Source organism: Martes martes (assembly GCF_963455335.1).
Source record: "Martes martes genome assembly, chromosome: 8".
In the NCBI taxonomy this organism is placed as follows: Eukaryota; Metazoa; Chordata; class Mammalia; order Carnivora; family Mustelidae; genus Martes; species Martes martes.
Genome location: NC_137895.1, coordinates 123,064,959 through 123,080,738, shown reverse-complemented (window position 1 = coordinate 123,080,738; position 15,780 = coordinate 123,064,959). Strand labels below are relative to the sequence as shown.

At 35.8% G+C, this 15,780-nt stretch overlaps 1 protein-coding gene across 1 annotated transcript in view; it reads right to left on the bottom strand.

Moving 5' to 3' along the window:
- Positions 1-15,780, bottom strand: part of PLXDC2 (plexin domain containing 2) — a 446,156-nt gene that overhangs the window by 200,119 nt on the left and 230,257 nt on the right. The window contains exon 4 of the mRNA XM_080812133.1: positions 12,955-13,024. Within this exon, the coding sequence (XP_080668259.1) occupies positions 12,955-13,024 (70 nt within the window). The remainder of the gene's footprint in view (positions 1-12,954; positions 13,025-15,780) is intronic.

Sequence of the window (15,780 nt, the reverse complement as noted above, 5' to 3'; positions counted from 1 at the left end):
ATATCCTGGAATTTGTTTTCAGTTTGCAATCATTGTAGTTAACAAAGTTAACTAACGAAGTTAACGAAGCAGTTGTTAATAACATAAAAATGTGTTGTTCATAATTAGACTGAGGTATCTACTAGTCTTAATATTACTATAACATTTAAACCAAAAATCACTAAAATCCTCTTCTGCCCTCCTTTCCCTGCCATATTCCATAATCTGATGTTAACTCAGGCTTATTCTCAGGAACATCAGAGATATCAAGAGAGTTGTGGTTTCTACGTTTTAAGAGGGTATTGATAAATCCTTCAGCAAACAATTTAAGCAAATATTCTTAAAATGGCAATTTTATGAACACTTGCCACTATCTGAAACTCTAAAACATAAGAAATTGTGAAATAAAAGTAATGAAAAAAGCTTTATACCTTATACTTTTTTATTATTATTAACATATAATGTATTATTTGCCCCAGGAGTACAGGTCTGTGAGTCATCAGGTTTACACATTTCACAGCACTCATCATAGTACATGCCCTCCCCAATGTCCATAACCCAGCTACCCTATCCTTCCCCTCCCACCCGCCAGTAACCCTGTTTGTTTTGTGAGATTAAGAGCCTCTTATGGTTTGTCTCCCTCCCGATCCCATCTTGCTTCATTTTTTCCCTCCCTACCCCACACAACCTCCTGCCCTCCTCTCAAATTCCTCATACTCTTAACATATTCATTTTGTTTGATAAATATATAGGATTATATTGCATGAAAAGAAATACATGTATTGAGCAAATTTATTCCTGATCAATTCTTACACCAGTAAGAATTTTAAATATTAATGGTGTTTGAAAGGGTAATACATGCACATAGTAATAACCTGAAATGCAAAATGATCGTGAAAATTATATCCCCTTTGTATTCCTGGTCTCCAGCAATCCACCAAGTCTCCTCTTTAAGGTTAAATACTATTAATAGTTTCTTGTATGTCCTTCTCGATTTTTCTATGCACTTGAAAGCATATATACATTCTTCCAGATCATTTCAGCAATAGTTTAGGATGCATAAATACATACCTGTAAATATATACATGCATACACATACATTTATTCTGTGACACTGGTCTGCACCTTGCTTCTTTCACTAAGTCATGGAGAATGATCTCATTCTGTATAAGACTCCAGGGTACTCCATCCCATGGGTACACAAACCTTTAGTTCACCTGTCCCTAACCTGAACATCCTCATTGATAGATACTCAGATTGTTTTTCCAGTCTTTAGCAATAGACATCCTTATACATTAGTTTACCTAGATGACCCATCTAGTGCACCTAGATGACCCATTTTTAGAACTAGAAATGGCAGTGTCAGTTATACATTTTATATTTTAATAGACAATAACACCAGTAATGCTTGAGAGTACCTTTTTCTCCATACCCTAAAAATACCTTTTTGATTTCTCTAACTCGTTCTTCTAAAATCTTTTCAAACCGCATGAGTGGAAATAATATATCATAGTTTTAATTTGCTTTCTCTTATTAGCAGTGAGATGACATATTATTCCATGTTTAATAGCCATTTTTAAAATTTTCCCTTTTTAAAAATATTTTTATTTTAAAATAGGTTTTGATTTAAAGAAAAGTTGCAAAGGTAATACAGAGCTTTTCAATATCCTGGACACCCTGTTTCCCATCCCATTAACATCTATCAGTATGGAATCTTTGTCAAAATTAATTAAACAGTGATACATAATTACCACCAAAGTTATTAGGTAAACATACTGATTTCCTTAGGCTTTACATAATGTCCTTTTCCTGTTCCAGGTCCCAAAATACCAATTATATTTTGTCGTTATGTCTCCTTAGGCTCCTTTGGGTTTTGACAGTTTCTCAGACTTTCGTTTGCTTTTGATGACCTTGTCAGTTTTGAGAGGTACTGGTTGGGTGTTTGGAAGTCAGGTGTGGTTTTCTCTGGCTTCTTTTAAGCTTTTTCTCTTTGCTTGCTTGCTTATTTATTTATTTATTCATTTATCTATTTATTATTTTCCCCCAGTTTAAAAAATATATGCCTAGGAGTGTTACTTTGTTTTCTTGGTCGGCATTTGGTGAGTTCCAGGTTTGATGACTGTTCGTGATTTTGGAAAGTTCTTCACCACTATTATTTCACATATTTCATCTTCTCTACTCTTTCTTCTCCTTTGATATTCCTGTTATGTCTATGTTACATCTTCTATTATTGCCCCATAGTTCTTGGATGTTTGATTTTTTTCCCCATACTTTTTCCCTTCAAATTTCCATTTTAGAAGTTTGTCAGTTTTTAATGGGCCCATGTTCTTGGGCTGTGAACTTCAAAGGCGTTTTCATCTGGAATAGTATCCCCCACCCCCACCCTGGCTGTAACATTTTCAGTCTATTTCCTGGAAGCCCTGACTTCAGTTCAGTATCTATTGTTATTGTCATTTTCCCCTGTGTAGCTCTAGAGGTAGGTCTAAAGGAAATACAAAAGCATCTTCTAGCTAGGCTAAGGCCTAGGAAAAAAAAAAAAAATCTTTCCCTGCAGATTAAGCCTTTGTTTTGGAGCAAGTGCTATATGTATTTCACAATGCTTACTTTTCCTCTCTCCCAGCAGAGCCATGAGGGGACCCTTTTCAGATCTTTACTCTGAGAATCTGACAGGGCTCATGGAAGTCAAGCCCATAAAAGCTTAAGGGCCCCCACTAAGACCAGATACTCCAGGAGTTTCTTAGGCTTATCCACACTCCAACTCTTGAAATTACTATTTAAATGTTACTACCAATTTGTGGTGCCAGTGGCTTCTGCTCCATGTAATCAGATACCTATTACGTCTCTTTGGATACACCTGTCTTTCCAGATTCTAGGGAGGGTGGTTTGTCTTATAAGCACAGCTCTCTGATGGGTCCAACAAAAGTTACTGATTTTCAGCTTAGGTAACTTTTTCTTATTGTTAGACTGAGAGTGACAACTTCTAAGGTCTTTGTAATGGGGAGCTGAAATCAGAAGTTCCTGTAATTTCCTTTTTAATCAATTGCCTTTGCCACTTGCTCATTGCCTCGTTGCCATACTTATCTTTTTCTTACAATGACTCCTTATATATTAATGAAAATAGCCCATTGACTGTCATGTGTGTTGCAAATACTTTTCTTGGTTTTTATTTCCTTTTTCTTAACTTTTGATGTTTAAGTGTCATGAATTTTTAATATAACCAAATTTTAATATACATAGTTTTATAGATATTTTCTTTTATGGTTTCTGGGTTTTGTATTATTGTTATTATTTTGGGGAGAGGGTAAGAGAGAGAGAGAGAGCCGATGTGAGTGGGGAGAAGGAACAGAGGGTCAGGAGTAGAGGGAGAGGGGGAGGGAGGAGATAAGAATCTCAAGCTGACTCCACCCTGAGCATAGAGCCCAGTGTGGGGCTTCATCTCACTGTCCTGAGATCATGACCTGAGCCAATACCAAGAGACAGATGCTTAACTGACTGAGCCACCAGGAGCCCCAGGGTTTTGTATTATTCTTAGTAAAATAGTCCCAATTCAGGATTACAAAGTAATTCTCTCTAGTTTTCTTCTAGGGTATTTTATATTTCTAGTGTATTTTATATTTAAATGAGAGAAGAAATCAAGTTAACCCACATAATATATTTCAAATTCTATGAAAATTAAAAGACTTTAGCAATAGCATTGTATATCAGTAGGATAAATACAAAGAATAAATGATGTTAAAATAAACCAGTAGCCATCTGCTTTGAAAAGAAGTCAGATTCCTATTTACTTTTTATAATAATGAATATAAGGACGGAAATATGACCTTATTTTCAACTTAACATTTGGAAACTCAAACAGAAAAATAACCACCATTACAAAACGACCAGCATTGTTTTCTTTCCATTTTATTTGCATGGTATTTTAAAATAAATACTATTGTACGTAATTGCAATTTTATATCTTAATCATCATCATAAGAACTCTTTCCATGTTAACACACCACCTTATAACTTTAATTCTTAGTTACGTAACATTTCATAAGTCTTATTTTTTTTTAAGATTTTTTTTTAACTTATTTGACACAGAGACAATGACAGAGGGAACACAAACAGGGGGAGTGTGAGAGGGAGAAGCAGACTTCCTGGTGAACAGGGAGCCCACTGTGGGGTTCAGATCCCAGGACCCCAGGATCATGACCCAAAGGCAGATGTTTAATGACTGAGTCACACAGGCGCCCCTCATAAGTCTTATTGTTTTTAAACTGTACATAAGTTAGGAGTACTCAATAATTTCCAAATTGTAAAATCAGTTTTATTCGATTTTATCTAGTGCTAAAAAAAATAGCTTTAAAAAAATTCTCCAAAATAATCTCTAATTATTGAGAACTAGAAAGGTAAAAAGAGAGAATAGTGAACACTACTTACAGGAGTGCAATGGTGTAAAGTTTTGGGGGGTAGCTGTGTTTTCAATGCATTGTGGAGGAAACTGATAACTCAGAGAATTACTACTTCAAAGAAAAAAAAAAAACAGGAGAAAAAAAAGTCAGAACTGACTTAATGATTAAAACTTCATGGCCAACCCATAAATGGTAAATCTTACCCTATTTATATTTGCCATAATTAAAAAATGTTTTACTCTTTAACAGTTATATAATCCCTTTTTCTCCCCAAAATCTAGTTGTTCCAATTTCTCCTTATTTCCTATTTTTCTAGAGTAATCTAAAAGTGCTATGGGTTTTCTTTGCAAATGATTAACTAAAATGATGCTTGCTTTTTAAAGTAGCTGTGGAAAATGAAAATAAAGCAGTTAAAAAGTGTTTTTTAAATATTCTTTGCCTTCAGCAGAAACCTCTCATTTGAACAATAATCCAAGAAGATTAAATGAAAATATCTCTGTAGCCCCCCAGCTAGTCAGACCAACAATGTAATCTTAATCTACCATAACCCCATTAGAAATAGCCAACAAAACATTTAGAATTATTATTTTTTAATGCTATGTTTAAGCCTCAGAGATGTATCAGTTGAAATGAGAACACCATTTTGAGCTGTTTTCATAGTACACCTACTAGTTTTCTGTGAAGTATTAAAAATTAAGAAAAGAAACTGAAAATAATGGTGAGCATTGAATAATGGTTACCCATAAGAAAATCTATCTCCTAATTCAAAGGCTAACCATCACACATAGATTTAACTAGACAAATACTTAATTTTGCACTTGTGGTTGTGTCTTCAGTACATTTTCAAGTTGGTCATTAGAAATTAAGTGAATCTCAAATCCATAAAAGGCCATCTAGATGCTGCTGGGGGGATGTCCATCAGTTAGCCATAACTAACTTTATGCTTTGATGACTTGTCCTCGAAGTTCTTGCCACACAAAGGGTAGAGTAGGAAGCATGATATGTGTGGCCTGCTGATGATAATCATGCCTGTTATCCAGTTACAGCCTATCGTACCACAATTAGAGAAATATTTCAAGATTCTTCTGCCATGCGTTACAAAATTGTTAAATTTGGTGAGACAATCAGAGTCACAGAATGTTGGCATTGGGAGGTCTTTAGAGAAGATTCTGCACTGCAGTTACAGATGACAGATATGCCTATGCTGATAAAGAGGACATCCCAAGTCATCTAGACCCTTTATACCTCCCACTTCTGAATGGATGAGTCAGCCTTTAAAATGGAGATAATGACAAGTTAACTCTTTAATCATTCTCTGAGATACGGATAATGACATCAAAGAAAACATGACAAACTACTTTAAGAAGCAAGTACAGCTTCATGAAGGAAGTATTTTGAGAAGGATAAAAGAGAAAAACTATATGTATAAAAGAATAGTAATAATAATATATGCTATTAATTAGCATTTTCTATGAAATAGGTAACAATAACAGATTATTAGTTAACTTGAACAAAAATCTTTCTGGGCTAGGTACTTTTATTATGCTATTTTATAGATTGGGAAATTGAGGCAAGACGGATAGAAAGTAATTTCCTAAAGATTATAACAGCTATGACTAGTTTGACTTATAAACTTGTATATTCTGATTTGAATATCAGTATATTTATCTTAACCCAGATGCCAGACTACTTCTCCAAAATACTGAATTGCAATTGCTGGCTTCAGGAGGAATTCAGGGAGCTTCTCCGAATTTATTCCTGAACTGGCTTGGGTCCAAAGTCAGTCCTCAAGTGCTTAGTATTTTTCCCCTTCTTTTCCAGGATCAGACAACGTTGGAGCACCTGCTGTGCATTGCTACTTTACTAATTAGTTACCTAGACACCCTTTGTTTTCAATTGGGTGATATATTTGAGCATCTGTGCAATATTGCTATTTTTCTGAATTATTGATGAAGTGACTAGGACAGGATGCAAGCAAAATATTTGTTGCCAATGTTTCAAATCAAGCCTGGATCCCTGAGAGGATAAATGGTGCTTTCCAGAGGCAAATGTTCCTAGGTGAATGTCTGAGCACCAGGGATGTGTAGACTCCTCTGTGGCTGTCATGGCAAAGGAAGGTGCTAAATCTGGAGAATGTGCTGTTTACCGAGGCTCTTATCCCAGCTGATCAACATTTGTCATTTCTGTCCGCAGTCATGACTTAACTATCATGCATTAATGGTCCTCTTCTTTCTGTTTTTCTAGAATTTTCTTCCTTTGTCCTGCCCATATTTCTGTCTCCCGGATTTTTCTTGCTCATTCCTAGTGACTTGAGTCTATTTCCTGGGTGGCCTCACTCTTACTGCTCTAATCTCCAGCCACTCTTACCCCTGGTCCCAAGGAGTCAATTAACGGAATATGATGTGTCGATACACAGAAGAAACAAAAGGGCTTGAGAACATGCAGTTCATAAAGCCATGGTGGAAAGAAATGTAGCAGTGTTGATGAATCTGCTGAATTTAATTCTGGACACTAGACAGTCTGGGGAACAGTGAATCATCTAGGAGGACTGCTAAAATGAACTTTCTCAGGTTTTCAGAGGGACTTCACAGAGAATCGTTTAGATACAGCAAAGCAGACATCACAAAACTTATCTTTCTGTCCAGGAATCCTTAAGATCTTGTTTGTTGCTTTAAATTAGTGAACCGAAAAAAAAAAAAAAATTAGTGAACCGAATGGGATGGCTTTATTTTGTCCAGCATCTATCCCTTCAGTACTTTCCCTTCATGCATCAGATCTCCAGAGACCCATAACTTCTGCTTTCTCTTATTAATAACAAAAATGGTAATAATAATATTAAAAGACAAAATAACTCCATTCACTTTTTCACTAGATTCAGAAAGTTAATGGATACATTCTGTTCTGTTCTATGAGGTTATACACTTGAAAGACGACAGACTTGGTATTTATAAATCAATCATCATGAGTAATAATGAACTCTCTTCCACTCTGAAAAACCCTGTTATAACTGTTATTAATCAAGTCCCTCTAAAAAGTATGAAATATTATTTGGAGCTACAATTAAAATATGACTATTTGAAAGTGAGAACAAAAAAAGAACTGGAAGATTTGCTAATACATATCCAGAAAACTCAATCAAAATAATATGCACTGCTTTTTTCTTTTTTTTTTTTTAAACTTAAAGTGAAAAACTTAAAGTGGGAAAAAAAAAAAGTGAATGACTATAGACCAAATTTAGGAAATTATTCTAAATTTGAATTTAACATATCACAGCTCAAAGGGTAATGGTGGTTTTTTTCTTGGGAGGGGAGCGCATTGGAGTAGGAGGCAGGGAAAGAAGGAAGGTAAATATTTTACTTTTGTCTTTTTGACATTTTAAATGCCATGCTCCGACTTTTCATATCTTAAACACTAATGACATAATGAACATTTTTTATTTCATCAGGTATCATGTGGCAAATGAAAAAAATCGATTTAATATTCAATACCTTACATGAAAATAGTGCTGTATGTCAGTTATATTTAAAAAAAAAACACACCTGAAGAAAGAAAACAGAGAAGGGTGAATAAAACTGCTTTTGCACCCCGAGAAAAAATTCTAAGCAGTTTTTTTTTTTCATTAAACCTCCAATTAGAAATTCATGTTGAAGGGAAGGGAGGGCAAATCCTTTGTACAATCAAGGTAATACATGTTCATCGTTACCTGTTTAATTTATGTCATCTTTGATTCCTAATCTCACATACAACTGCCTGCAATTCCACACACTATTTTAATTACGAACCAGCATCTGTCTACATACTTAAATTCTGGGGCCAGAATGATCTGGATATTGTCACCCGTTCTCTTCCCCATGATTTTGAATGCATCACTTACCCATTCCCACATTTTGCGTCATTGTAGTTAGTATGATGTACCCAGGATGGGCTCATGAAAAAGATATCATTACAAGTGATGGTCACGAGAATTAAAAATCAAATCCTTACACTTAAATCTACTTTTAAAAAAAAATCTACTTTTCGAAACATTTAAAATATCACCTAAGCAGCCTAATAATGAAAAAGAACCAGTTAGAGTATTGATAGAGCAAGAGAATAAAAGCAGTGTGATATATATGCAAATAACACAGCTTAGTGGTGTCATTAATGAAATGATTTTATGAGATGCACAGAGTACTAGTTTTTTAATGTCTGGAATATTTGTATTCTGAAGTATCTTTTAAATAAAAAGATAAATGAATGCTTTCAAATTCTGTTACCAGTGAACCAGAAAATAAGATGGTATTTCCAATTCATTTTGTTATTTGTATGGATGATTGAAGCTTTTGAAAATTAAAATGCTTAACAAAGATTCATGCTTATAATTTATAAATAAATGGCCAGATATTTAGTTTTTATTTACATTTTTAACTATAAACTTAAGTGTGTTCATAATTAAATACATATATATTTAAATATAAAGATGAGTCACAATAACTTAGGCAGATGTCTTGTACTTTTAAACTATTTTCTGTTTTGAAATGGTGCTGGTCTTAGCATTAACACAGACACCCTTAAGGTCATTTCAGTCTTAAAGAAATTTGTGGCTGGGGCACCTGGGTGGATCAGCGGGTTAAGCGTCTGCCTTCGGTTCAGGTCATGATCTCAGGGTCCTGGGATCGAGCCCCACATCGGGCTCTCTGTTCAGTGGGGAGCCTGCTTCCCCCTCTCTCTCTGCCTGCTGCTCAGCCTACTTGTGATCTCTCTCTCTCTCTGTCAAATAAATAAAATATTAAAAAAAAAAGAAATTTGTGTCTATGTAAACAGAGAAAGAGAGGAGGAGTGGGGGCTGGATTTTAAGGAGGCATGGGAAATGGGAAAACGGTGTGGAAGGAATGAAGCAAATTGTGGTTGAAAATATCCACTTTCACATTTCACTTTCTTTTCCCCCAATCTAATGTAAAAACAAGTTCAAGAGGAATCTATAGACACAATTGAAGAGAACTGACAGTCAATAGAATATTCATATCCGTTTCACAGACACCCATGTGTCCCTACTTAAAAATCCCAGTCCCTGGTCTCTTTAGAATGGCCTACAGTCAACTTGACTTAACCTCACTCGCGGTTTCTACTTTTCTCCCAAGCCATTCACAGTTAGTAAGATTTCAAGATTTCTAATGTGATGAGCATTTGTCAGATAGGTCCGTCTGCCTCTCACACCTAGTCAATCACAGAAGAGATCCATCAAAATTCTATTCACAAGTCCCCATTTGAGCTGTCCTTAGCTTTACTCACCGCGTCCTCACAGATCCTTTTGCCTAGAAACCTCCACAACACTTATGATGAAAGAACCCAACACTGTGTCTTGCGCTGGCCCCTTCCGTCCTTCTTCACTGCACCCACCCTGGCCAAGGCATGGCGGACCTTGCGGAGATACCAAATCCTTCCTGCTGTCTGCGTTCTTGCCCCCACCCCCCACCTTACCCTGCTCTCCCCTGCCAGCACAGGCCAGATCTTCTCTCAAAAACACCTGACAGCTGCTGGCTAGCAAGCAAATTTATAATGTTCAAGGTATTTGCCATCCCTTCTCCCATCTCCTCTCTTCTAGACTCTAACTCCAACATTCCATTCAGGATAAACTGATATATTTTGTCAGCCCTCCTGATATGTTCCCTATAGGTTCAGCTCTGTCCCTTAGCTCACCATCCCCTTATCTGGACAGTCCCATCCCTCTCCACACTGCTTCCACCTGCCTCTTTGCCTACGAAACCTCTACCTTCCTTCAAGGCCAGTATGACAAACCTGTTCTTGGTTGGCCCAAAAGGAATGGTCTCCTCCCAGAACAACCTGCCGCCCCGGCAGCATTTATAGTGAGCCTCCGCTTATGCTCAGTCATATACCCCTTCCTCTTCTTAGACTCTAAACTTTGGAGCAGGACTCCAAATTTATTCTTTGCATACAGCGAAGTATCACACACTGTGCCTTTCACACGGTAGGGACTCCAATCAAAACTGACTCAATAAATGAACAATAAAAGTGCAAAGAAGCTATTTATTTCTTTATTTGAAAGCTTACAGGAAATCTCTGGTTTCATTTTGAAGGAACTCAGATAAATGTGTAAGTTATCTCAGTTGAGTCTCCTTTAAATAGGGTATGGGTTTATATATGCAACTTCCAGGCTAGTATATTTTAAATAGAGAAAAAAGAATTTCTTTACATTAGTGTTCTCTTCAAAGAAGACAGAGATCATTCAAGGCACCAGATTTTTCACTTATTTTGAGGATCGTTTCAAAGGAAAGTGGTACTTTGAAGCAGTAAAGATGATATAGCTATTGGTTTGGGTTTTTTTTTTTTTTTCCTACCAATTCAGCTGAGGGAAATCTTAGCTCATATTGGCTGAATCACTGACATGACTTTTAAGGATAAAGCAATTTGGGAAGCTGAAAATCAAAGGTGCCCATATTTTTACCACTGTGTGTATAGATTTTGAACAAATGTGATTAAGAATTCACTTTTTGATATTCAGTGGAACACTAGTAACCCAAATGTCAGAAAATATGCCTAATGTCCATATTATAAAATAACCATGCTTCTATCGTACTTTCAAGATGCTAGGAGGCATGATGTAATTCATGATGTCAACGTGACCTTTTTTTTTTCTCTTATTCCTTCAACATATTAATTAAATGGCTATTAAATGCCATGCAATATACTAGCATAGAAATACACAGTGGGCTCAAAAAAACACGGTCCTTCCGTGAATTTGCTTATATTTAGTCCTTTTTAAAAAGCTTTTATTTATTTATTTGAGGGGGGAAGGGCAGAGGGGGAGGGAGAGGGACACGCAGCCTCCATGCAAAGCGCAGAACCTGACCCGGGCCTTGATCTCACAAGACTGAGATCAGGACCTGGGCCGAAACCAAGAGCCGGATGCTTAACCAACTGAGCCACCCAGGTGCCCCATACTTAGTCCTTTCTTTACACATAATTTAATAGTTTCAGAACTGAAGCCATTGGCATTCCCTAAATCCCGCTATTCTGCTTGAGTCTGTAATTCTGGCTGACAGCATCGTTTCTCTGTTTGAAGCCACAGAATTGCCAAGGCCTTCAATATGTGTCACACAAACTAGTGCAATATTCTTCCAATTATGTGTACTAACACCAGTCTTTTTATACTTGAAGGCGTTCCACAAATGTCTGGATTCAGTTTCTTCAGCTCATCACTTACCTAAATAAGTACTAACGACTCCAACTGACTCTTGAGGCAGTATATAAAATTGTCCCAATCTATTTTTATCATCTTAATAGGCCATGTTTTTTGTAAACCCCCTCTCAGCTTCACTCAAACTCAATTATTTGGTATCCGACATATACCTTACCCATTTCTCGTTCCGTATAATTACTCGAGATATTCTTCCATGGGACCTACTCTTCCTTCCCTACACGACCCTCGAAACTGAGACGTCCTTTAAGGAAGATCTTAAACAATCATTTCTCTATACAGAATGTTCACAGCTATCTGAGCTTTGTCATCCCTGGAAACCCATATTTCATGATTTCTATTTTCTAAGGAACTGCCACATTCTGCTTCACTCTAATAGTCCAGTAGGCTATGTAATCCCAAAACAGAGGTACCTGTATTTACCTTCGCTCAGAGTAGATACTCAAAAACTCTTATTTGCTTGTTGATATTTCCAGTTACAAAGCTTATTCTGATTCCTACGTAATTCTAAGTCTTATATTAAAATATGGCAGTAGTGATCCACAGGACTCTCTTATCCTTTTGGAAGAGCAATCATGAAACCCAGTACAGGAGGACTCTGGTCTTTGGTGAATTAGGCATGGGCACTTGGCCTGGATTTCTTTTAACTTACATCTTTACTTAGGCTTCCATTTTTATGTTTTTCTCTCAGAATACAGGGATATTCTCTGGCCTTTTGCTTATCTCTGCTAGTAGCACTCAAGGATTACATTTTTTCTGACTTCTGGGATATACTATAAAGTACAATAACTGCCTTTCTAGGGTATTGTTAATCTCTAAAGTAACCTCCAAAGGTTGTGCAGAAAAATAACACTAAAAGATTACATACTGAATCTCAGTGTTTATTTTTAAGATTCAAATGAGTTGCCAGTCAACCTAAGTGGCATTGAAGGCATGGGGGGAGGACCGAAATAATTAAAGCTAATATACATGAGGTGGTGTTTGTCTATATATTTACGTCAATCAATTCTACACAGTAAGAGGAAAGAAAAATACTGTAACAACTTCCGTAAGCATCTTTTTCTTCTAGATCTCTTCCCATTTATGCAATCTTACCATATTACCAAAAATGAATTAAAACGCAGAAGGAAAAGAAGGGGGAAAAAAGGTAGAAGGAAAACAGATGAATCTAAGCTGAAAATTATTATAACTACAATTTTTTTCTGCTGAAAAGTTTTTCCAATAGCTATACTCTTTCTCAGGTTTTATTTATACCCGTGACTTTGTGATAGAAGACAATGGTTTTCCCAATAAGTGTCCCTATTGAAATGTAAAGTAAATTAAAAATAATATCTATAGTGAAACTGTAGATTACTTAGGGTGAATGGGTAGAAAACCACTTACCCCCAGTTGCCACAGTGATTTCACGTAGAAAATGGCCGTAAAATGGAAAATCGAAAGATAGATTCACTCTCTGCAAGGAACAACAACCAGAAAAGAAAATCAATAATGTGCATAATAGTAAATGTAAAATGAAAAGTCTTCCACTTAAAAAAAAAATGATGATTCTACTTTGCACCACTATGATTGCAGTTGGCTATTTGAACCTGAATCCTAGATGATAATAAAGGATTTCTTTTTTTCTGGTAATTAAGTGTTCGAAGTATGTGAGAAGAAAAAATGTTGCGCTGTGATGGTCTGTTGGTCTGTTCTTCACTTACAAAAGGAATCTGGAAGTTTCTGCTGCAATTTAAGCTACTCTATTAACATCACTATTGCCTTTTAGTTGTCTACTGAGAATCAGTTCAGTTATCATGGTAACTAATTAATTTTACAGTTCTTTTTAGTTTGCTTAGTTTTCTCCAAAATAGTAGAGCATGTTATCTGTCAAGTTTCATTGGGTACAACATCAAAAAATATTTTTTATGCAATTATACATTCAATTTGTTTTCTGTACATCCCATAATGAAAGACAGTTTTATGGAACAAGATACCTTGCACTGTGATTTAGACCTGCAGATATTTTTATTTTTGATGTGATGAGCTCTCCAGATTTAGTATATTATGTCCACTTTCAAAAGCAGAGTTGAAGAATAAAAAATTCTGGTTATTAGAGAACTACTTTTCCTTTGCATAGAAGAAAACTGGAGAGACTTAAGAAGAAAGCTCATAAATTTTGCCCTTCTCTTTTCTAAAAAGGGGATTAAGGCTTTTAATTTTATTTGTATGTATTTTAATTAATTATTACATATTATATATTTATATTATTGACAAATATTTATATATTAATGTTTTTATATAACAGATATATTTATACATTCAAGATACATACAATTTATACAATAAATATACACACATAGTATATATAGTAAAATAAAAACAAAACACAAGGCAAAACAAAAACTGTAGATTTTTCATAGTGAAGTGATATGAACCAGACATATTATCATTAGATAAAAAGCAAGAAAAGCAGTGAGTTACAACAAAGGTGACCAACTGAAATAAAAGGATTCCAAGGGAAACTAATTAGTTGGTTTAGAACCCCACAACACATACAAACTACATATAACAAAAGGCTTTTTTGTTAAAATTCAACAATCTCTATATTATAGCTCTCCCAATATACAAATCAAAAAAAATAGAGAAGTACACCTAGACTGAATTTTGCTCATTCCAATTTTGCAAATGATTGCTTTTTTATATCCATCAGAGATTTCTAATGACTTATTTTGGCATGAAATTAATGATTCAAAATTTACAGTAACTTTCAATTAGTTTTTCATTTCCTCCTTTTTAATGAAAGTTGCATCTTCAGAAAGGGTTTATCACCATTTTTAATTTTTGCTGACTAATGGGAACAATAAAACCCATTTTCACTGCACTAACTGAAATGAGTGGTTACTAATCGCCCTCAAATAAAAGGTTTAATGGCAAAATCACATACCTCACAAAAGACATCAAAAATAATTTTTATAAAGGCACTTGCTGTGGTGTATGGTTCTTCATCATTCTAATTTATTTTCATACTCATGAGCAAATTGGTAAAATTTACCATCCTTTGGCATCCTCACTTCCAAACTAGGAATTGGGTTTAAACACACATTGTTAACAAATTCTATCATTTACTACCACAGATGAACCGGAAGAATATGATGTTATTTTCTCAGCCACCACAAGTATTTCAATATTTTTAGAAGATGGAGATGCATAAGTACATAAGTTAAAGACTCTGTTTTTGAGAAGAAAATAGGCTCTGAAAGAAAATTTGCTATTATATGATCATGAAGAGCAATATCATGAAGAAAAATGGCTGAAATGTTTCCGTGTATAAATTACCAGTTTACCTTAGGTACCACTACGGCCGCCTCAATGACTCTGATAAGGAACTTAGCAATGGAAATTTAGAAAGACATTACCTTCTCAATACTTGTGAAATCCACTCATTTTTTCTGTGGGTAATAGTTCCCAAATGTAGGTGCTTAATAATTTCCTCATAGCGTCTTGGCTCCATTTCCCCTAGAATTTGTTCTCCATACCGTCTAGCATATCACTCCCCCACTTCATTCAATCTAGATCCCACCATCTCTGCAATCACATCAAAATAGTGACCATGAGTTCTAAGACCCAACACTAACTGGCCCCTGCTAGCTCTCAAATTTCCCTTCCCATTTTCTGCTTCAGCCAGTCTTCTAGAGCATCTTTTAGTTCCTTGTAACTGCTACCTTTAAGCCTTGGCTCTGGCACTGCTACATGATGTCTCTTCTGACTGTCATAATCTCTCAACCTTGGTTGGTCATGGCTTCCATATTCTTTAAGCCTTGGCTCAGTTTGGTTGGTGCTCCAAATACCAACACTGACATAAAGACTTAAAGGCAGATAGTTTGTATGGAAGAGAAACCAGTGGTAGATACATTATTAGGTATCTTACTGCTATAGCTAGTTCTCTCCTTAGAGAATCTCTGAACAACCACAGGAAAGACATACCTCAGAATCTTTTCATTGGAGGTCAGGAGGCTGGGACATTTGTCCATCAACTCCCATCTCCTACTGAATGGAGGTTAACTCTCCCCTCCACCAGACTATCCATGCTTGCACCCTCAGGTAGAAAGGAGAAATACAGTATTTGAGCTGGAAAGTGGCTGATTTGTTAGAACTGCCTCCCATGGTTTCAGTTGAACTCAGGGAGCCAGAAGGAATATGAAGAAGCATCAACAAGAACTAGCTAGGATC